Genomic DNA, 23734 nt, shown 5'->3' with positions numbered 1-23734 from the left:
CCAGGGATCAAACCCTGTCTCTTGCATCGCAGGGAAATTCTTTTCCATTTGATCCACAGGGAAGAAGGAACTGCTTCTTGTACATTGTATTAAAAATGAACCTCCTCTGCATTTAGTTGCAGGCTGTTACAATATTACTGCATTATGACAAAACCATTACTTTAGCCTCAGTTCTGTAGGAACAGAGCAGATGGCCAGTTAATTTCCTCCAGGTGGAGCTCTATTGTTTCTGCAGTCTGATATGTTTCTTGTGGAACTCTGAAACCTGAGACAAGGTACAGAGCCCTTGACTGGCCCTTATATTCCAAAGGGCCACTGCAAACCAGTCAGAGCATTTTATACTTATAAAGAACCTCACTCCAGGGAACATTATAAACATTTTAGTGTAATTAACCTATGCTGTGAGGTTAATATTCCAACTCTTATGGATGAGACAGTCTCTCTCTTTCATTTTTAATACTGATGACCAGAAGAGGCTGTAAAATGTGGTGATCAAAACTGAATAAAAGGTAGGCTCTGAACCCAGAGCTTGTCTCTTCTTTTTTGATAAATTATACAACCTCTCTGAAGCTTAGTTTCCTTTTCTATTAAACAGAGATGATAATGGTGATGATAGTCATCTATCCCTGGGACTGTTGTGAACATTAAATGATAAAATCCATATAGAATTCTTGCTTAGTATATTTATTATTAAGTACCCAATTTATGGGAAACACACACATGGTAGAATTTTAGGAAAGCATTTCCTTTTGTGTAAAATAGCCAAAGAAAATAAAAGTTGTCACAGAGTTAACAAGAACCCTAATTTAGAGAACTGTCAATTCTCTGCCATTTCAGGAGCCAAAGAATTGCAGGTTTAGGGACAAGCTGAGTCAGTTTTGAGGACCTTTCTATTGAAAATGCTTGGAAATTCAACACAGTTAAAATTAGAATTCATAGGACTGGGCAAGAAGGACAGGACAAACAGTCCTGTTAAAATAATTTTTGTCTTATCAACTTTGCTGTTAATTTGAAAAACCTTATGGCTCAAGTTAATGAGATAACCTTGGATCGTGTAAGTGTGACTCACACAATCTGAAAAAGTATAGCAAACCGACAGTTTTTATTCATTGTTGGTTTTCTTTTAAAATTTTTTGACTTGTACTATTTTTTTTTTAACTTTTTATTTTGTATTGAAGTATAGCTGATTAACAATGCTGTGATAGTTTCAGATTCACAGCAGAGTGACTCAGCCATTCACATACAAGTATCCATTCTACAAACTCACCTCCCATCCAGGCTGTCACATAACACTGAGCAAAGTTCCCTGCACTGTACAGTAGGTTCTTATTGGTTACCATTTTAAATATAACAGTTTATCATTAAATTATTTTGAGTAGTCAATTTCAAAATTTTTCTAATTCCACATTACACATATAGTCAGCTCCCACAAAGAAAGGAGACTTATTTCTGAATATAAAACCATGCTATTCCAAAGTAAATGTAAGAAGACTTTAAGAACTATGTATATTATCAAATTTATGAGATTTGGACACTCATTTAACTGTGATTGACTTTTAAAATTTCAGTTCTTTTGAATAAGTTATAGTTTTACCTTAATAAGCTTTTGAGGGGAAGGTGAGTGGCACTTGGGAACTGCCATTGGTTTTATAATTGTTGGATTTTAAAAAACTACTGTTTCTTCTTCCTTCACAAAGGCAGGGACACTGGCAAGGTAAAAATGCTCATCCTCCTTTCAACTATAGTATTTGTCGGTAAACTTTTCAGAAATAAGTTCCTGATAGTTTTTTTACATTTTATATTTTAACCCACAAGTGTGTCAGATCAATAGCAGGGCCCCTTACAAGACTTAGTAATTAGATCCTCTTCAGGTGGACAGGTATATCATTAGATTACTAATATCATAATATCTCGGTTCTAAATGCTGTCCATCCATAGATGCTACAGTTCCGTTATTTTTATGTAGAAGTATTACCATATTTTTAAATTGAAGAGGTGATTTATACTTCTTAGAATGCTAATAAAATTTATTATTTTCTGCATTCCTGATGAGTTCTGGTCTTAACGGACTTAGAATATAATGTTCTCATTGAAGACACTTTCAATGTTATCTAGTTCACAGATGAATTAAAGTCTTTAGAAGTGATAAGCAATGAAAAAAGGTACCCCAACATTCCCACCACTCAACCATAGCTAATTTGAAGTTAAAAAATAGGGAAAAACAGGGTGTGAGGGCTATCTGTCTGTGACACCTGTCACCCCATTGCTCGCCAGGGTTGATTCAACTGATCTGGCTGACTAGGTGGGTATGTCCGTCCTTCCTCACCACTTCAGGTGCTTCCCTCCCGAAACTGCATGTCCAGCTGAAGAGCATGACCTTCCCTGATAAAGGAGGATCATTCTTGGGTCAAGGGTGAAAGAGTAGCTGTGCTCTCCTTCCAGACCCTCCCCACAGGCTCCCAAGGTCCATTTGTAGGAGAATGTAGGATAGTCAAGCTTACAAGACTCCAGACACACCAAATGAGGCGCTGCATGTGGCAGCCTGCCTTTCTTAGAAAAAAATAAGTAAAAACCTTCAATGAATCTTACAAACCTTTAGCCACAACTCAAGTTGAAGGAATATTTAAAACAGATACATTTTAAATATATTTAAAATTGATAACTGACAAGGACTTACTGTATGCACAGGGAGTTCTGTTCGATATTCTGTAGTAACCTAAACGGGAAAATAGTTTGAAAAAAAGTAGAATTAATTTAAAAACTTAGTATGTATATCTATAGAGCTTTGTAGCTATAATAATACTTTATAATAAAAAATACAGCAGTGATAGCAGGAAAAAAACAAAAGTTCCCAAGTCCTGACTTTGGTAACACTTTGGGGTTAGGATTTGGTTGGGCTTTTTCTTTTTTTTTTTTTTTACAGTATCAAATTTTTGAAAATATATTTTGAGGTTCCTGCTTTCCTTGGACCTATGCTTTTGCCTAACCTGTCTGTTGGATGAGCCCACCATGGTCCCTTCAGTGTATGGAAATAGACCAGGACTGAGAGATCCAGTTTCAAATTCCAGCTCTTTGCTTTGCCCTCTCTTGTGTAACAATGGAAGTTTATTTAACCTCTTATACCACTGGATCCTCTTATCAAGAAATTAGTATAAAATCTTGTTTAGCCACTACCTAAAATAGTGGATACAAAACTCAGTGAAAAGCAATATATAAATCTAAGAAAACAAGTCTGGATTTATAGAAAATAATATTTCTAAGAAGAGATGCCTTGTAATTATTTACATGATGAATAGTGTGAGGTCATTAGTTTGTAAGATTCAATATGACTCTGTGCTAGTCCTTCCTTTGGATGTTTATTTCTGTTACTGGCAATATACATGACTTGTCACGTGTCCGTCTTGTTGCTGCTTTTATTGTCGTTTTAGTGTTTCATACAGAAGGAGCAAGACTAATATCCATTCAAGTGATGTTTTGCTTCTTATTACTAACAAGGTGCAGCATTTCTGTGTTGATAAACCAATTCTAAGGAAATACACTCTATCTTTCCCAGTTATAAAAATGTTTCTAAGAATGAATTTTCAAATGAATATCATCCTCACTAGTGTTCTAGAAATGCTCTGTACCATATATTCAAAGTCTGATTTCTGTCCTAGAAAAAGAGAAATGATTAGATTTGGAAAATGGGTCAAGGAAATAGACATTTATGAATGACATAGTCTTTTATATCATTAATTATAGTGAGTAGAATGGTATTTCAAGTATATGAATCAAAATATTTTAAAATTTCTGTCCCTTCTAGATTTGATTTGCACCTGTTTTTACATATTTAGGATTTTGATGGATATACAGCCTAGAAGAACACATCCCTGAGTTTTATCTCTGTTTATGAACATCTGTTTAAAGTTGATTTAACATTTAAACATTCACAGGAGCAGACCCTTTCATCAGGGCAAGGGCCATAGGAGCATTTAGCTCAGGCCTCAAGTTCAGGAATCTTCATGTAGACTGTCTGTGTAATCTCTGAATGGGGTTATGAAAGGATATTGACATGGCCAGGCGCAGTATTTCATTATGGGCTTTAATTGTAATTATTAAAATAAAAATGTAATTATTCAAATGTACCATAATTTTAGAACTTTTAAAGGACGTCTCCTCACTGTATGAGAACCGTGTCAGTGGAGGCTGCCTAGGACCCTTAATTTCAAACAGGCTGCAGAGGAAAGATTCTAAAAAAAGGGAAAGGAAGAATTTTCCCTCTTCACCATCATGGCAGGAGAAATATCCCTTCAGAAATGAGTGTGAGGCTTGAAGAGCCTATTCTGAGGGTCTCTTCTCCCTGTGCCTCAGAAGACTCCGAGGTCCCTGGGCTCTGGTGAGCGTGAGGTGGGGTAGGCAAGGTCTGAGGAGAGTAGGCTGTCTCAGCAGGTCCCCCGGCTCTGGTGAGCGTGAGGTGGGGTAGGCAAGGTCTGAGGAGAGTAGGCTGTCTCATCAGGTCCCCCTATAAAATGGGTTCTGAACACAAAAAAAGCACCTACAAAGAGGGGATTTTGTCCACCTACATAACATACAGCGATATGCCCAGAATACCACAGAGATCAGTGTGATACAATACTTACTAAAATACCTTTGCTCAAATAACAGAAGGAATTTTTATTATTTCATTCACAAATGTACAGATTATTTGTCAACTTATATAACTTAGTGTGGTCATTACAGATACTTGTTTTTCAGAGTAAAAGTACAAAAGAAATATTAAATATGATTAATGATTTTAAAAATTGGAACTAGGTAGTGCTAGGACAAATAATACAATTGAATCAGGTCAATGATAAAGCTCTCTAGATGGGATTTCTACACAAGTGCTTTATTAACACTGAGAAAAGGGAAAATTGCAGAGCATCAGGACCGTGGAAGCAAACACGGCATCTCTTTTACTCCACCCGTTGGCAAATTTTTTCAACTGAAGATTCCTCTTTTATGTAAGAAGAGGAAAGCATTAATAGAAATCTTCTTTGAAAATAAATTAATGGAGCATTCTTCTCAAATCCTACTTGTTAATGAATTTACTGGTTAGATGTATTAGTTCCAGTGGATTATAACTCCATATGTGTTAAAATATGAAGTGTCTGGACAAAGCATGCAGCAGAGACTTAACTTGCAAATTGTTATAAAATAGATTTTTAGAGTCAGAAAAAAATTATCTCTAATCAGATAACTAAGTCAGGCTAAAATGTTAGTTCGCTTTGTAAAAATAGATGAATAAAAGTCAAATTTGTGTGTGTGTGTGAAGAGAGAGAATGTGTGAATGAAAATGAACATTTACATTGTATATATGTGTTTCTTTACTTTACAACTAACATAATATATTCTGATGAAATACTTTGAAATTTCTCTACTTCTTTTTCCTCACAATTCCTATATTACAAGGAAGTTTTTTTAATCTGAATATCTTAATTTACAAATGGTAGTTATATAAAAAATCAGAGTGTCATTGTCTAATCCTAGTAGAGTTCAATGTGAATTACCTGTGTATGGATCATCCATGACTTATTTTAAGTTGTAGACTAATTTCTTCTCTTTGATATTCTTATGGCTTCTTTTCCCTGAGCGTCAAAGTGATAGGCTAAGTGATGCAAACTGATTTTCCTATGAAATCCAGGGTAAAATACCCTTTATAATTTTGGATTTTATTATGTGAGGTTTGCTTGATGCCGAGCTCCTTCTGCAGCCTGGATAAGCAAAAGTTTCCCCCATTAACATGGAAGGACCTGTGCAGATTTGTACTCAGTTGAACACAAGGTGCATATTTTCCTTCCTTTCTACAAACTTAAAATATATCAGTGTTCATAACAGCTCTACATGCACCTGAGATACTGTTATGGCACTTATATCTAATTTACAACTCATTTATTCCTCCTGCTTATCTCATATTTCATGGACCAGTGTCAGTGTTAGTATGGTGGAAAACTAATGCCCTAATCAGACTCCCTAGCAGCCCTGTCAGAGTTAAGAGTCAGGTTTTATTTAGTGATGGTTAGCCGTCTATCAGTTTCACTTCCAGAATCTTTGCTTTGATGAGAGAAATATCTTGGTTTTTGAAAAGTCAGTATTTAAAGAATCACTGATAAGAATATTGATTTTTAATTTGATTCTAGATCACAGTTCTGTAAAGAGAAGCTCTGGGTAGGGTGCTGGAAAAGCGGCTCTGACCCTCAGTGTGACATAGATTATGAAAAACTGATGTAAAATAACAAATAAAAAATTGGTGGCCAGAATGCATTCCAGGTGTGTCATTTTCTGTGGAAAGGATGATTCACTGCAGCAAATAGATAACATGAGTTCTGTTCAGATTAATTTTTTTTTTTATTTTTACTGAAAATACTTTAAAAAGCAATCAGGAAGACCTGCTTATTACTGCAAAATCTAAAGTTTATTGTTTCTCCTTGGGGCTAAATTTTTAAAAGCATATGTAAAATTGGATACCATGTTAATGGTGCAAGCAATGAGTTTAATTGCCAAAACCATGGGGCCAATTTTAATAAGGAAAATTCACCTGACTATCTGTACCCTGTGATTATTTTTCCTAAAAGAAATGCAGAAATAGAAACAGATCTCCATCCAGATGTGGCTCCTTTTCCTCCACATCGCGTTCTTAGTGATTATTAAGAGACATGCAATCAAGTTGGATAGATATTTCTTGAAATGATGCATGGTATGCAGTGCATGCTTTCATTGTGCTTCCTGCCATTATGGAATAATGCGTCTTATTTGGAAATACAGTGATCACTTCTGTTGAATCATGCCCAGTCCGTTTGTATAGTAACACCCCTGTTTTGTGAATCATTTCAGATTTCAGAGAGCTATGCCTTCCTACCAAGAGAAGCGGTGACACGATTTCTAATGAGCTGCTCAGAGTGCCAGAAAAGAATGCATTTAAACCCAGATGGAACAGATCATAAAGGTAGCTGCAGTGTCAAATAGTGAGATTTCAAGTAATTTTATTCATAATGACAATTTATAGCCCACATTTTTTGAAGAATGTGGTAGATTGAAACAGTTCAACAAGTCAAATCATCTCATTTATTCAAATAGGAACCAGTAAATCCACTTACAAAGCAATGCAATGCCCTTCTTCAAATGAAAGACAGTCTTGACTGTAGCAAATACTTTTTGTTCTATAATAATGTTTTAATTTACATTCATTGTGTGTATTTCATGGTGTTTTAACTATCTTCAGCAAGGAAATTGATGTTCCATCTGTGTTCTTTTAAATTTATCATTTTCTTATTTCTAAAAGTAATGAATAATAATTTTCTTTCACTGAAAATTTTTATAGAGAAGTTACTATTTGGCTTTGGCTTTCATTAAAAGTTATTTGGATTATTTTAGAGGTTAATCTCAAAGCTGTATTGAAGCTAGTCAATTCCCATGTGTTGGAGGATGAATAGAATGGCAAAATATAAAAATAAAAAGCTTCCTTTTGGCCCTTATGTGGTCCACTTAGAAAGTAAGTGTGGGGACTTCCCTGATGGTCCAGTGGTTAAAACTATGAGCTCCCACTGCAGGTGTGAGAAGTGAAAGTGTTAGTATAGCCCACCAGGCTCCTCTCTCCATGGAATTCTCTAGCCAAGAATACTGAAGTGGGTAGCCATTCCCTTCTCCAGGGGATCTTCCTGACCCAGGAATCAAACCTGAGTCTCCTGCATTGCAGGCAGATTCTTTAGTGACTGAGACACCAGGGAAGCCCTGCCTTGGCTTCAATCCCTGGTTGGAGCATTAAGATCCCACACACTGTGTGGCATGACCAAAAATATGTATATAGCAAAGGAGAAAAATACAAAAATACTGATGATTTTGTTTAGCCACTATATTAGCTTCACTCATTGTTATCTAAGATATCAAAAAACTCACCTTGTAGTTAGAAATAACCAGTTTATCCATAGTGCTATTTTGTCCCCAAACACCTTTATTGAAGCTTGTCAATCATATGCTTATTTTATGCTCCATCTCTAATGCTACCAATCTCCTAAACACTTGGTATCTTGCATCTTATTTCAATTTGAACAAACTAGATCATTCTGAAATTACAGGCAGAGTACTGTATCACTTTCATTACCCATTAAAAATGTTTTATTACAGATAATGGAAAACCTCCCACTTTGGTGACCAGCATGATTGACTACAACATGCCAATTACCATGGCCTATATGAAGCACATGAAACTGCAGCTGCTAAACTCACAGCAAGATGAGGTAAAATGAAAATATCTACCCTTATATCACAAGTCAGAATGAAGCTTGATAACCATGACTCTCATATTAAGCATGATGCCATTTTGAAGACAGTAATTTATTTTTTTAATAAAAGGAGTGCCAATAGAACTGCCCAGATGGAGAAACAGGCAGAAATTTTTAGTCGTCAACAGATTCCCTGTCTGACCACATCCACCTTAGTGTTGTGTGAAATTTTGTTTTTTCTCCCCAAAGATTCATTTTCCTTCATAGCCTACCATTGAACTAACCTTGGTAAAGTGCTAGGAAGTTCAGGGGAAAGTATTCCAAATAAGTGTGTATCCTGGGAAATTATAATATTAAGGCTATTTTACCTGGAAATCAGAAAGTTAAGTTCCATAGGTATTTCAAGTATGACCATTTCAAATCATCCAAATCTTTTGTATATTTTTAAGTTGTTTTTCAATTAGCCATTATTCTATGTATTTGTCTACTTCTCTGAATTGTCTTAACTAAAAATGTTTTGATGTTTCAGATTATTTTATTTAATTTGTATAGTAAAATTCTAGCCGTGAGCTTGTTGGCATATATTAGACACAGAATGAGTATTTTTAAAATATTCTTCTCCAAGATACTGATTAACTAACCAGTTTGGTTGAAGTATCTCAAAAGCAGGGACTAAGTTGTATACAAACCCTGTGTATATTCCCCACATACTTCTAACAGTGTGGCTTAGTAAATCCTTCTTAATTAGTTAGTAGCCATTAGTTAATATACACACTCAAAGTATCTATATTAGAAACAGTTTCTCAGGCTAATATATTCTCTCCTTTTTGAAATTTCTCTGGGAGAGGAAATGTGGTTAAATACTTATTTTTAAGTATAACATTACTTGGTGAGGTATTAAATTCTTTTACAATTATTTGGTTAACTTTGTTCATAAAGCTCAAATCAATTTTTTATTTTCCTCTTTATGTCGGCAGGTTTAATCTCAAAACCATATTTATAAAATTATTTTATCTCAAAAGACTTTATGAAAGTTATATTCTTTAAGAGCATCTGTATTAGTGCCGTGGCGATATCAGATTCCATATTATCAGATAGATATATGTAAGTGATTAACTCATAATAAAGCCATTCAAAGACAGGAAAAGCAGTTAAGAAAATATTACTATTTATCCATCTGCAAGAATGAAAATATTATTGCCATGATTCATCACACAATTGAAATCATTTTTTAAAAACCCATAAACTAGTTAGAGCTGTCAAATTATTTGTAGGAAACTCATTTATATATTGATATGTTTATTAATAAGCCAAAGAGTAAGATTAACTTTGAGACAGCAGAGCCCACATATGCTAAGTCCTTCTGGCTTCTAAAAAATCCTGAGTAGTTCACAGAAAAAAAAAATGGATTCTTTTAAATGATAATTGGACTAGGAAAACAATTCTTATCCTTACATTTAAAAAATTCTACCTTGGGTGTATATTGTCTTAAAACTATTTAGATAAATGATGAATTATATTACTTACAAAATTTTGGAAATTGTGATCATTGAAAGATAGAAAAGTGGTTAGATAAGTCATGGTAAAGATGGAAATCAAGTGAGATATCCCTTTTGTAGTAAGTTATATTTAAATTTAATAAATGTTTAATCAATTACCTTAACCAATATTTATTGAGTACCTTCTTATGTAATTGTCAGTCTTATAGGCAGTGGAAATAAACAGTGAATAAATTGACAAAATCCTTGCCTTTATTAAGCTTATCTTCTAATGGTGGTGGGGGACAGACCATAAAGGAAATAAATGATGAAAGTATGTATGTGTGATGATATTAAATGCTAGTAAGAGAAATAAAGACAGCCAGGAATGGGAGTTCCTTTAAAATTACAAAATACTGTATCCAAAGTAAGATCAACCTTCTTTCAAACTATTGATGAGAATTTATTATTTATTTTATTTTATTTTATTTTTTCATTTATTTTTTATTAGTTGGAGGCTAATTACTTTACAATATTGTAGTGGGTTTTGTCATACATTGACACGAATCAGCCATGGATTTACATGTGTTCCCCATCCCGATCCCCCCTCCCGCTCCCTCTGGGTCTTCCCAGTGCACCAGGCCTGAGCACTTGTCTCATGCATCCAACCTGGGCTGGTGATCTGTTTCACCCTAGATAATATACATGTTTTGATGCTGTTCTCTCGAAACATCCCACCCTCGCCTTCTCCCACAGAGTCCAAAAGTCTGTTCTGTACATCTGTGTCTCTTTTACTGTTTTGCATATAGGGTATCATTACCATCTTTCTAAATCCCATATATATGTGTTAGTATGAGGTAGTGTTCTTTATCTTTCTGGCTTACTTCACTCTGTATAATGGGCTCCAGTTTCATCCATCTCATTAGAACTGATTCAAATGAATCCTTTTGAGTAATATTCCATGGTGTATATATACCACAACTTCCTTATCCATTCGTCTGCTGTTGGGCATCTAGGTTAAACCACAACAGACTTTTGGGGAGAGAGTTTGGCAATAATTAATTTAAAACTTTAAAAAGTTGTTTATATGCTTTGACTAGAAATTTATACTAAGGAATTTGATATATAAAACAATTTACATATTAGGATGTTTATTGCATTGCTAATGGTAATGATTGGAAATATCTAACAATGAGAAATAGTTGAATCTGCAACTATTTCATGGTAGCCTCTACCCATACAGGGATATTGAAATTTAACCAAAATTAAATTAGCTAAAATTAAATTTTCAGTTCTTTAGTCACACTAGCTACATTGATCAGCCATAATGTGCAGTTCGTATAAACCATTCTATAGAACAGACAGTGCAGCATCACTCTTTGTATCTAGTTTCTTTTTAAACATACACATAGCCTCACACACATACTTTTTTCATGTAGATACATTTATATATCTTCCCTAATACATTTATATAGCTTCTCTGATAGCTCAGTTGGTAAAGAGTCTACCTGCAATGCAGGAGACCCCAGTTCCATTCCTGGGTGGGGAAGATCCCCTGGAGAAGAAATAGGCTACCCATTCCAGTATTCTTTGGTTTCCCTTGTGGCTCAGTTGGTAAAGAATCTGCCTGTAATGTGGGAGACCTGGGTTCTATCCCTGGGTTGGGAAGATCCCCTAGAGAAGGGAAACGCTACCCACTCCAGTATTCTGGCCTGGAGAATTCCATGGACTATATGGTCCATGGGGCCACAAAGAGTCATACACAACTGAGTGCTTTCACTTTCACATTTACATCGGGGCTTCTCAAGTGGTGCTAGTGGTAAAGAATCCTCCTGCCAATGCAGGAGACCCAGGAGACATGGTTTTCATCCCTGGGTGGGGAAGATCCCCTGGAGAAAGAAGTGAGAACCCACTCCAGGATTCTTGCCTTGATAATCCGACGGGCAGAAGATCCTGGCAGCCTACAGCCCATGGGGTGTCAAAGAATCAGACATGCCTGAGTGATTGAGCACACACATACACACACACACACATATTAAATACAAATCTCTCTCTCACACACATATACACTTATCATGCAAATAAGATTTTATTAGACTACATCTAGCTAGCTCTTTGTAGTGCATATAATAAACACTTTTATAAAGACTCTTCATAAAGTATCTATAACTACTTTATAAGCACAGATTGATTGTCTTTACCATTACATTTAAGTTCATTTTTGTGTGTGTTCATGTATAATAAATATAAATCTTATATACTGTTGAATTTGTTACATATTCTATATAACAGTATCAAACAGCTTTGTGCTTATTATGTATCTGATGTTATTTTAATTACTTGAAGTATAATATAGCCTTTCAATCATTACACAGTCCTATGAAGTTGATACTATTTATTATTCCCATTTTATAGGTGAGGAAACTGAGGCACAGAAATGTTAGGTAACTTGCTTAAGGTAATACATCTAATAGGTGGCAGAGCATAGATCTGAATCTAGGCAGTGTGGCTCCAGAGAATGTGCTCTAAAATAATATATTACAGACAATATATATAGAATATTTAATGGATATTCATATCATCAAGCTGTGTGTGTACATATGTGCATATATGGTGCACATTGATAACATGTATGTGTGCACTGAATTCTATTATTTTTTCTTCTCTGAACATAAATATTTATTTCAGATGCTTTGGATTTTTCATAGAATTTAGAATTGGAGAAAGCGTAATGTCCCAAGAGAGGGCATGTGGCTGGGAGAAGTCTATGTGGCTGATGACCCAGAGACCTCCCAGCATGAAATTTCCTTGCTAAATTAATGGCTCAGACAGTAAAGCATCTGCCTACAGGAGACCCAGGTTCAATCCCTGGGTTGGGAAGATCCTCTGGAGATGGAAGTGACAACCCACTCAGTACTCTTGCCTGGAAAATCCCATGGGTGGAGGAGCGTGGTAGGCTACAGGCCATGTGGTCTCAAAGAGTCGGACACGACTGAGCGACTTCACTTTCACTTTCGGGGCTCCTTGGTAGACCCAGACAGTATCAGAACCTTTGATAGAGGAAGAACACCCAGCTACCTGGGTCTGACATTAGGGTCAGAATGCCCGTTGTTAGTGTGCTAGAATGTTCCTGTTTCCTGACCATAGCAATTTCTTCACTGATGCTAGGATGTCATTTATGAAGCCGTGGGAACACTTTCTATTCAAAGAAGCTCTTTTTTCAAGCCTGGGTGACATCATAATGAATCCCAGTTCTGGTGTATAGTAGTGTGATCAGTTATCTAACTGCTCTGTGCCTCAATTTCACAAAGTGTTAACTGGGTAAATTTCACAACGCATTAACTGGGTAAATGCTAACTCACAGGTTGGATGAAGCTGATATAATTGAACAACTAAATAACAGAGTCTGTGATATAATTAGCATAATCATTGCATCTGTGTTAAACTTTGAGATCAAATATTTATGAGTTGAAGTTAAACCTGGTAGTTTCAGTGAAACATTTTTGGTATTTGACACAAGTTTCTCAGGCCTTTCTGCGCACAGCATTTGTCCGAAAATCAGTTCTCCCAGATGAATTTGCGTCCAGAAATGATTATAGCAACATAGCATACATTTGTTTTAACTTAATAGTTGATAAATTTTTTGATGAATTGACAATTTGGCAGCTTTGTCTTTTGGGAATTTAGCCATTTGCTGATCTGGCTTTCGGTTGAAGTTTAGCTTCTGAATCTTTTGTACTTTTACTTAGAACTTTTTGTTGTAATGCCATTTGTATTCCCTTTCAAGGAAGAAAGGCTGTATTAAGATTAACTTGTTTTCTGACTAATGAGGACTTTGAATCTAAACATGTAAATTTTCTTTAAGTAGATTCTATTCTGTTTGTCAATAAAAATTTTTCAGTTCAGATTTTTTATTACAGTGTCAGATTTTTGCTTATAATATTTTATTGTCATTAAAAATCAAAATGTGTTTCTTTTTATGCTATATCTTGTGATTGACTCTTAGAAAGTTTTTTAATAATTAAAGAAATACATTCCTCCATTATTCAGATAATTCCTCAACTACATCCTTCTTAAATACATTACTTTAAACCTTTTACGTCTTCCTGTGTACAAAGACACATTGAATCTTCACAAGTCTTCATGTCTTATTTGTTATTTCAAGCATCTATTCATGTTAACATTTAACTGAGCCCCATAAAAGCTCACTTACTGGCTAAACTTTAATTGATCCGATAGATAAAATAGTCATTATCTGAGTATATTATATTTTATGATACTTGATGATATGTTAAAACCATTTTCAGGATGAAAGTTCAATAGAAAGTGATGAATTTGATATGAGTGATTCAACACGGATGTCAGCTGTGAATTCTGACCTCAGCTCCAATCTTGAGGAAAGGATGCAAAGTCCCCAGGCTCTTCATGGCCAACAAGATGGTAAGCCTTTCAAACTGAGCAAACAAAACAATAACATAATCCTGGATCAGACTTGATTAAAACAACTGCTTCTTATTCTGGTGGTAATTTTTTATCTGTTTCTATGGAGAATTTTTTTCTGTATACTCAGGTTATGTTATCCATGTCATTATTATTAGATTCAACTACTTGGATTAAAACTGTAAATGCTAGTTATAAAATTCAAGCTTGCCCATATTTTGCACTCTGAGCTTACAATGAGTTACATTAGTGGACTTTGGGTTTCTGTGATATTTTCTAGCTTTGGTTTCTTGGACCATTATTCTCCTGACTGAATAAAGAGTTTAATAATGGTCAGAGATTAATTAGGATGTTTTGATTTTATTAAAAGACAAAGGAATAGCCAAAAAACAATTGCTAGAAAAGAACAATTTTATCATAGTGATTTTGCTGGGTAAGAAAATTTTTGCTGCGATTTTGAGCTGTTTTGTTCTAAATGAAAGAATGATATGATCTTTCATTCCTGGGTCTGTTGATGATTCCTGAGTCATTGCACTGTCCTTCATAAAGCAGTTAAGGTTGAGAAAACTGGACATGTAGAGAAGGCTTAGCAATGAACACTTTAGGTCTAGTATATTCAGAGACTTTTTAAAACTATCTTTGTAAATATAATATCCTGTATGCAAGGAACTGTTCCTTATTTGGTAATTGCGGATAAAAATTCAGGGTTACAAATAGAAGGAAATTGTCCAATTTTATTCAAAAATAGTTTATTATTCCTGCAATTAACAAATTTACATGAGATTTTTGACTGTGTATTTTTGTGCCTGCATCTGTTGATAGCAAATAAAGCTCTTTACTTGTTTTCTCTGATACTTGATTTAAAAACTGGTTGCACAAGATTGCTGCATTTCTAGCTGCTGTTAGTGTTCTTATGTTGTCAAACGAGAAATCCCTAGTTTTAATCGGAAAGTCTTTAAAAATGTAAGGGCGGACTTGTGTTCCCAACCTTCAGATGAATCTGAAAGATGCTGGTGTCCTTGTTGGCGTGAGTTACAAAGAAGGAGCAGGACATTGGTCATCAGTGGCTTTAAAATCACATTTTTTTCATTACATAGTATAACAGCTCTTGCAATAGCAAAGATGCTTGTTTGAATAGTATAACAGCTCTTGCAATAGCAAAGATGTTTATTTGGGAAATTTCTAAGAATGTAGTTCTTCTGGTGTGGATATAAATTGCTTTTTTTCTTCTAAAATATTAGTAGATTTTCAGATTTTGTTTTTTAATGAAAAATGTGTAGCACTGGGATAATGGAATAACCATATATATGTGTGTAATTGGGTGGGTGTGTATCACTATATTAACATAATTCACATGTTTTGCCTGACCATCATCTTCTTTACTCCTTAATTTTGGAGATCATAATAATAAGAGGATATCTCTCATGAGGAAAATCTTTTGTTTTCTTGATTGAAGTCTATTATGGATCTTTGGCTAGGAGACAGTTGATGTGACATAAATATATGTCGATTTTAATAAAATGTGGAGAAATAATGTCAACTATCACTTCATCTTAGGAGAAGGCGTTGATGCCTTTTTCATTGTATGCTGACGTATGCGTCAAGGATAGGGACATATGTAGTAGTTTCTTCTCCAGCCTCAGCCCAAGCCTTCCCTTACATGTTCAATGCCTTCTCCTTACACTTCTCTTGCAATTTCCTCTTCTTGCAATTACCTTTCCTTCCTCCTGCATCACAGGTTTTCCCCAGAATCAACATACACACGTGATGTAGTAAAGACTCTCCTTAGGAGACCTGCATTGATCCCACTGTGTCCCTGCATTCATTGCCCTTTTCTCTGCCCCACCCCCACAATACTCTTCTTTACTGCAAAACTGAGAACCTGTCTCCTCCTCTTCCTCACTCTATTCTTGCCGGCTCATCTCAGGCAGGCTTTCATCCTCACCGCCCCATTCTACTTGCTCTTGTGAGTGCTACCGGCAGTCTTCATGAGGCCTGATTCTTTGATGCGACCTTAGTCCTCATCTTTCTCATTACTAATACCAAAGGATCGCACACCATTTGCCTCCTGGTGGGCCTGTCTCTGGGTTCCTTTTTCATTGTCTAGTCAATAGACGGTGGAGTATGCTGGGGTGCAGCCCTCCTCTTCTCCCCTTCTGTGCTCACTGCCTAGATGATCACATCAAATCACTTGGCTTTCAATATGATCTGTACCCTGGTGAGTCCCACATTTGCCTCTCCAAGCCCTGATATCTTTCTTCAGCTCGGGACTCTCGCCTCCTCTCTATTACATAAATTTTAACATTCTTCACAGTATTTATCCGGGTATGAAATGATATTATTTTTCTTATCAGCTGTTTTTCTTCTATACTATAAATATCATATTAATTAGGGGATCTTTTGTGCTTTTGAGTTCCTTTCAGTTTCTCCATTCGATATACTTCTTAAATAGTCTATTATGTAAATAATTTTGCTCCATTATGTAAATCTAACTTTTAACCATAATCCTGATGTGTCACATACATTTTGCACATTTTTTGTGATTTTCTTTTCTTTCTCCCTGACAGTGGCACTCTCATAGGTAACCCATACTGACAAACTATCATTCCTCAATTTCTCTGTACACACACACACACACACGCATGCGCATGCACACACACACACACACACAGATGTACATACTCAGAAGATTTTGTCATTTTATAAAAATAGGTTAAATCATTTACAGTAGTCTGTTTCTTGCTTTTTTCATCCATATTACCTTTTTTAAGAGCTTCTTGAATACTGAGATGTATATACAGTATGTGTGAGTGCATGCTCAGTCATGTCAGATCTGTGACCCCCATGGACTGTAGCCCACCAGACTCTTCTGTCCATGAGATTTCCCTGGCAAGAATACAGGAGTCGGTTGCCATTTCCTCCTCCAGGGGATCTTCCCGACTCAGGGATCAAACCCACATCTCCTGTGTCCCCTGCACTGACAGGTGGATTCTTTACCACTGTGCTACCTGGGAAGCCCGTATATACAGTCTAATGTTCAGTAAAAAAAAGATATGGTCCCTATGCCTTTAATTAGCATACAATCTAAAGGAATAAAAGTATACATATACCATTTGCTTTTGGTTACAGGTCATTGAGCCAATGTGGGAAAAGTCCTGCCTCTGTAAAAATAAGAATTCGTGCTACTAAAACTTTGAGCTTGTGTCTCCTTGAAATCAGTGGGCGTGTAGATTGCTAGGACTACCTTGGGTCTGGAGGTCTATGGCTTTCCTGTGGATAATATGCTTTGATCTGTAGCAGTCAGTGGGTAAGGACTTATGATGGAACATATCCAATTATGGAAGCAACCCGAACACAGCTTCAATATAGAGTAGTCTAGTCCAGGGATTTTGAAGCATCCTTGGCCTCCACCCACTACGTGCCAGTGTTGCTTCCCTCCATTACAACCAAAAATGTTTATAGACCCTGAAAATGTCCTGTGCATGCCAAAGTTAAGGACATTACATCTCTGATGTAGGCAGAGAAGGACCATCTCAGTAATGATCCAATAAGATGAATATCAAGAGGGCAGTGGAGAGAAGTTCAGAAATGGAAATTGGAGACAGGGCTAGGAAATATGAAAGTATGAAACTCCAGTTAAATATTCATAAAATATGAACAATATAAAAATTTTAAAGCTAAAATGTTCTATTTTCTTTAGTACTAAGTAATTAATTTAAGATATTATTGTAAAGAAATTGAAATAACATATTGTCAGTTTTCAGGACTCTTTCCCATAATTATAACACAGTTAAGTGTAACAGTATGTTATTGGACATAGTGAGAAAAAACTTCTTTGGTTCTCATCTCACATGGTAATGGAAGATTTTTAAATCTCTTCAATATCAAGGGAAAGAAAGAATATGAAATGCAAATCAGTTTGTAGATATAACTATATAATGCACATAGGAAAAAGAGAGGAAAAGAAGGGAAATATCTTGCCATCAGACTAGATAATTAGGTAAAAGTGAAGAAAATACAAACCAGAATGATGAATTTGATAAGAAAAAAGTGTGTCAAAATTGATGTGTAATATTCAATTTCTTTTACTTATTTTAAGTTTATAATGCCCTAACTCAATGAAAATATAAAATTGCACAGAAACTTTGAATCTTTGTATAGGAAACATTTCACCCTCATTAAAAAAATTGAGGTATAATTTACATAACACATCATATTAGTTTTGATGTACAATATAACAATTTCATGTGTGTAATATATTATAAAATTATCTCTACAATAACTCTAGTTAACATCCATCACCTCATATAGTTACAATTTTTTTTTTCTTGTGACAACTTTTAAGATCTACCCTTTGAACAACTTCCAAATTACAGTGCAGTATTATAAACTATAGGGCCCCATGCTGTACATTAAGTCCCTAGAATTTACTTATTTTAAATTGGAAGTTTGTCCCTTTTGACTACCTTCACCCATTTTTTCATTAAAATATATTAAACTGTGTAAAATGTTTTTGCTATCTTCAATAATGCCTTTAGGATAAAGTTGTTTAACATATTACATAATCATTTGAGTTACTCAGGACACTGCGAGGTCCTTTCAGCTCTGGTGAAGTATCAGGGGCGTACTGTGCACCCGGTTCTTCTCTGTCGTGGTTGTGGCCCATGGAATTCCAAAATGCTCTCCTGGATCAAAAAGCTTAGAGGCGCTCTGTACTCGAATGTTCATCAGTTTATAAGTATCCTTGTTTTTCCATCTATCCCAATGGATTATAAATAGAAATGTCACTTAAGGCTTATGTTGTCCAATCCTAGATTCTAGAAATTTATGGGAGCATGGACTAGCTCAAAATAGTATTCTTTTTTTAAATTATTTATTGAAATTGGTACCTAACTACAGCTGATTCATTTTTTGTTGTTGTCTTAGGTAATTTATTATTAATAAAGAATATCTGGCAAAAGTGTTGGGTTTAGAAATAGACATAAAGATTCAGTTCACAATATTCAACTTCTTCTGATACAGAAATACGTTTCTAAGAAGCATCTGAATTACTATTCTGAGTTAATAACATATTGTATACTATTGATAGTTTTATAAGGGAAAATTTGTGCTTTATGAAAGTCAAAAATATTATTAGATTATTACTAGCAAAGGATTTCTGTATTTTTAAGTCACAACAAATTGTATTTTCCCTTTTACCATTTTAAAAGACAATAGGAATATAGGACTATAAAGAGAAGTTGAGACACACCTTTCAAGTCTTTGCACATTAGCTTATTTGCCTTTAAAAGTAAGGGATTACAATAGAAAAATTGTATCCATTTCTCTTTGGCCCTCATTTTCTTTTATTTTGGTTGTGACATCACAGAATATATTGCTCTAAAAGGTGTTGAATGTGCCTTATCTCCCAACTCAATGGAATTATGTAGAGATACTTTTAACATAATTTTTGCAATATTTTGGTACTTCATTAATGTATCAAACAATGATTTGTTTATTCATTAAAAATTAACATTGGCCATGTGCCAAGCAAAGTAGTGTAATGTCTAGAAACAATGAAAGAGGGAGAGAAACTTGTGAGGTAAGAATTCCCCTAAAGCGCACTGACATTTACTTAAGCTTTTACCTGTAATTCCTGGAGAGGCAAATGGCTACCCATTCCAGTGTTCTTGCCTGGAGAATTCCATGGACAGTGGAGCCAGATGGGTTACAGTCCATGGAATCACAAAGAGTTGGACACGACTGTGCAAGTTTCACATCACTTACCTATGATAGAGTTCTAAATAATATATTCAAGGTGAATTTTTTCTTTCTAGTATATATTTTCTAATTTTAATAGCATTTAGAAATACATCATTCATTTGCCAGAATTTGAAAACATTCCCCTTTCCACATACTTGTTTTCTAAAAAGGTTTTAATATGCTTCAATTGGTCAGGCCATTTTTGATACACAGAAAATAATCAATTGGAATTTAGTGGCTAATCTGCATACAGTTATTAGAATATGGTGTATATGTATACAAACATAGTGTGCATATATATGTATATATCTTTGCGTGTATGCTCAGTCATGTCTGACTCTTTGAGACTGCATGGCCCACCAGGCTCCTTTGTCCATGGGATTCTCCAGGCAAGAATACTGGAGTGGGTTGCTGTTTTCTCTTCCAGGGTATCTTCCCCACCCAGGGATCGAACCCGCATTGCCTGCGTCTCCTGAATTGGCAGGAGGATTCTTTACCACTGAGCCACCTGGGAAACCCATATATATCTTACAATAATGCTTAATTATAATAAACTTCAAAGAACTTTAGGTCTTACTGCTGAGAACAGGTAATTTTTTTGCATAAATATCAGTTTAATGAAAGTTAAATAATAATTTGCATAGGCTATTACTATATTATAGGTAGTTTAGTACATTTTATTAATATTGCTCTTCAGTTTATTGAACTTAGCAGATACCGTGTTTTTTACAACTTGCAGGTTTATGGCAGCCCTGTGTTGAGCAAGCATATCAGTGCCAATTTTCCAGCAGCATTTGCTCACTTTTTGTCTCTGTCATATTTTAGTAATTCTTGTAATATTGATATTTCTAACCTTTTTATTATTATTATATTTGTTATGATGATCTGCAATCAGTGATTTCTGATGCAGAAGCTTAGTGATCAATATTACTATTGTGAACAGATTGACTCATGAAAGTTTCAGATGATAGCATTTTTAGTATAAAGTATTTTTAAGTTATATACATTATTTTTGAGACATAATGCTATTGTATACTTAACTGACTGCCATATTGTATTTAGATAACTTTTATGTGCACTGGGAAACCAAAAAGTTCAGATGACTTGTTTTATTACAATACTCAATTTTAATGTGGTTGTCTTGAACTGAACCTATGTTATCTGCAAATAATAGGTAAAAGTTTTGCATTCTAATATCCAAACATGAACATGACATATTAGATTGAACCATATCAACTTGCCATATTGACTCAACCTAATAGTTCGAACTCCTGAATAACTTAAAATATTGACAGAACATGAAAATTATTAAAGCAAAAAGTTTTTGAAATTGGGATATATTTCTGTTTCAGAACAATGATGCATACGTATGTACAGCAAGCATGTGCCTTGACTAGTAAATGTATAAGATGACCATAGTCTTGTTTTGAGTGTAAACATGGAGGGGAGTAAATATAAAAATAGCAATTTAGTTGTGAGGTAAATAACTGTGTAAAGCAATATTGCAGTGGCAGTCACATTTTTTCTCCTGTCCTTGTTTAGATTATATGCTGTTCTGACAGTGTAGACTCCTACCTGGGGAACTTATTTTAAAAATACAGATTTAGGGCGACCCATCTCAGATGGGATGACTGAAGAAAAAGGGTGGTGCACTGCTTCAGACTATAATTTTGAAGATACCACTCAAATTTCTATCTGATAGTTTTGGAATATGAAGATGGCAACAGAATTGCGTCGTGCGGGTATAGTTCATACTCAAATGCTGGTTTTGGTCAGTGGTACCTTCTATGTTAGGCTTCTCCAGTGACTCAATTGGTAAAGAATCTGCCTGCAATTCAGAGACCACCTCTAATGCAGAAGACCTGAGTTTGATCCCTGGGTCGGGAAGATTCCCTGGAGAAGGGAATGGCTACCCACTCCAGTATTCTTGCCTGGGAAATCCAATGGAGAGAGGAGACGGCCAGGCTGCAGTCTACGGGGTCACAAGAGTCGGACCTGACGAAGTGACTAAACCAACCATCACCACTTCCTGAGTCACTTTTATGGTGAGGATCGTGTGAGTTTCTATGGGTTTCAGTTAAAATTATCTTTCTCATTATGAAATTTGCTGCACACTGCATTCTTTATTAGTTTAAAAAAACTCTCTGCTAGTCTTATATTTTACAGCCTGCTGTATCTGAATATTGCACACACTGGATTTAATTTAAGAAAACACACACATGCAATTCTTTTTTACCACCCTGTGTACATGTGAATACAATTTTAGTAAAAATATGTTTGTGACTAAAATTGCATCTAATTTAGCTGAACAGAATAGTTTTTGGTAATTATTAAAGTATACAAAGCAGCAATAAAAAGAATGACTATTGGCCATTTAATTTAGTTGGAAAATCTAATAAAGCATGTTTTTAATAAAAATGATGTATAACAGGATATGTGATAGGAAATTAAATTTAGTAGTTAATTTTTAATGATGGTGACTGTTAACTACAAAAGCTATTAAAATTTGTAGAGACTTAACATTAAATTCTCTATAGATGTGTTGTCTTGAGTAAGGCATTTCCATTTTTCTACAAACTTTGTTTTCTTTTAACTGCTTCTAATTGTTTAGGAAATTTTGTACAAAGCAAAAATGGTTAAAAGAGTGTTGATATATTTTCTTTATACATAAATGGAATAAAGTTTTTGACTTCCAAAATTGAACCTATTCTTAGCTCTGTTTTCAGTTTTCTGTTCTCAATTTTTAAGCTGAATATGTTTCTGTATTTAAAATACATGAAAATGATACAATGCTTTTTTTCTTAAGTTCTAATGCCTGATTAAAACATAATTTTTATAGTAAATTTATTGAATTAACTCTGGAATGAGGTAGTTAAGCTAATGACATTTTTTGAGAGCTTTCTTTTCATTGCTGTTGCTCTATAAGTAATTATAATTTGCAGAAATATAATGTATTATTGTGAGCTGTGTTGAGAAAATCATTAATTAATGTCAGGAATGTTACTTTGATTTAGTGGAAATTTTGATTGCTAGATTTTTGTGTAATATTATTATGCTTGTGTATGCGTCTTGGTGTGAGTGTATTTAATCATTTGAAATAGCTTTTAAGTAGCAATTCTCTATTTCTGAAGGCAGAAGAAGAAATAGCAACTTATGTATAAAGATTAAGTATGAAAAAAAGATGCTGAGTTGTGCACTTATTTAATATTATTTTCTTCATGTATTTACAATCATATTATTTCAAATTTTACTTTTATCTGAAGCTAAAATTCTGCTTTTTGATTCTTATTTTATACAAGTGATTTTTCATATAAGAGAGTGCTTGATAGAAATTTAGCTTATTGATTTCAATCTCACGTTTGTACACCCCAGTGACCAGTCCAACTTTAGCTCGATCCTGGGCCTCTGGAAAATTGGGGGAGATTGGCTTGATTCTAGGCTTGCCTTCGAAAGTCTAATCTGATCAGTAAAGGATTAACTTGAAATTTTACTTATGGATTAGTTCTTTGTTTTCAAGTATTGCTCTTGTGTTTTGTCATTTTCTTCATGGTAGTGATTGTTGTTTCACAAATGATTATATATGTTGACTGAAATCAAATAGACTGCCAGATATTTCTCCATCAAAGATAAGTTTATTCAGGATTAGCAGAGAATTACAGTTTGAGGTCTTCTGTAATGGTGAGACACATGTAAGTTCCCAAGTGGTAAGAGGAGGGAAATAATTCTATAGAGGGGAAAAGAAAGTTGAGAGTGTTATAGTCAACAGAGTCCATGGCTTGTAATTGGCCGAATCCTTCCAAGGAAACAATTGAAGTCTTTCTTCTTCCAGTTGGG

The 23734-nt window shown here is 34.8% G+C and overlaps 1 protein-coding gene across 9 annotated transcripts in view; it reads left to right on the top strand.

The window, feature by feature from the left end:
- Positions 1-23734, top strand: part of NOL4 (nucleolar protein 4) — a 691960-nt gene that overhangs the window by 381582 nt on the left and 286644 nt on the right. For all 9 annotated transcript variants that reach the window (XM_070452829.1, XM_070452828.1, XM_070452838.1 and 6 more), the window contains 3 exons: positions 6853-6964; positions 8143-8255; positions 14026-14158. In XM_070452829.1, coding sequence (XP_070308930.1) covers positions 6853-6964; positions 8143-8255; positions 14026-14158 — 358 coding nt within the window. The remainder of the gene's footprint in view (positions 1-6852; positions 6965-8142; positions 8256-14025; positions 14159-23734) is intronic.

Source organism: Odocoileus virginianus, chromosome 22 (genome assembly GCF_023699985.2).
Source record: "Odocoileus virginianus isolate 20LAN1187 ecotype Illinois chromosome 22, Ovbor_1.2, whole genome shotgun sequence".
Lineage (NCBI taxonomy): Eukaryota > Metazoa > Chordata > Mammalia > Artiodactyla > Cervidae > Odocoileus > Odocoileus virginianus.
Note: the sequence above shows the minus strand (reverse complement) of the source record. Positions and strands in the feature narration are given on the sequence as shown.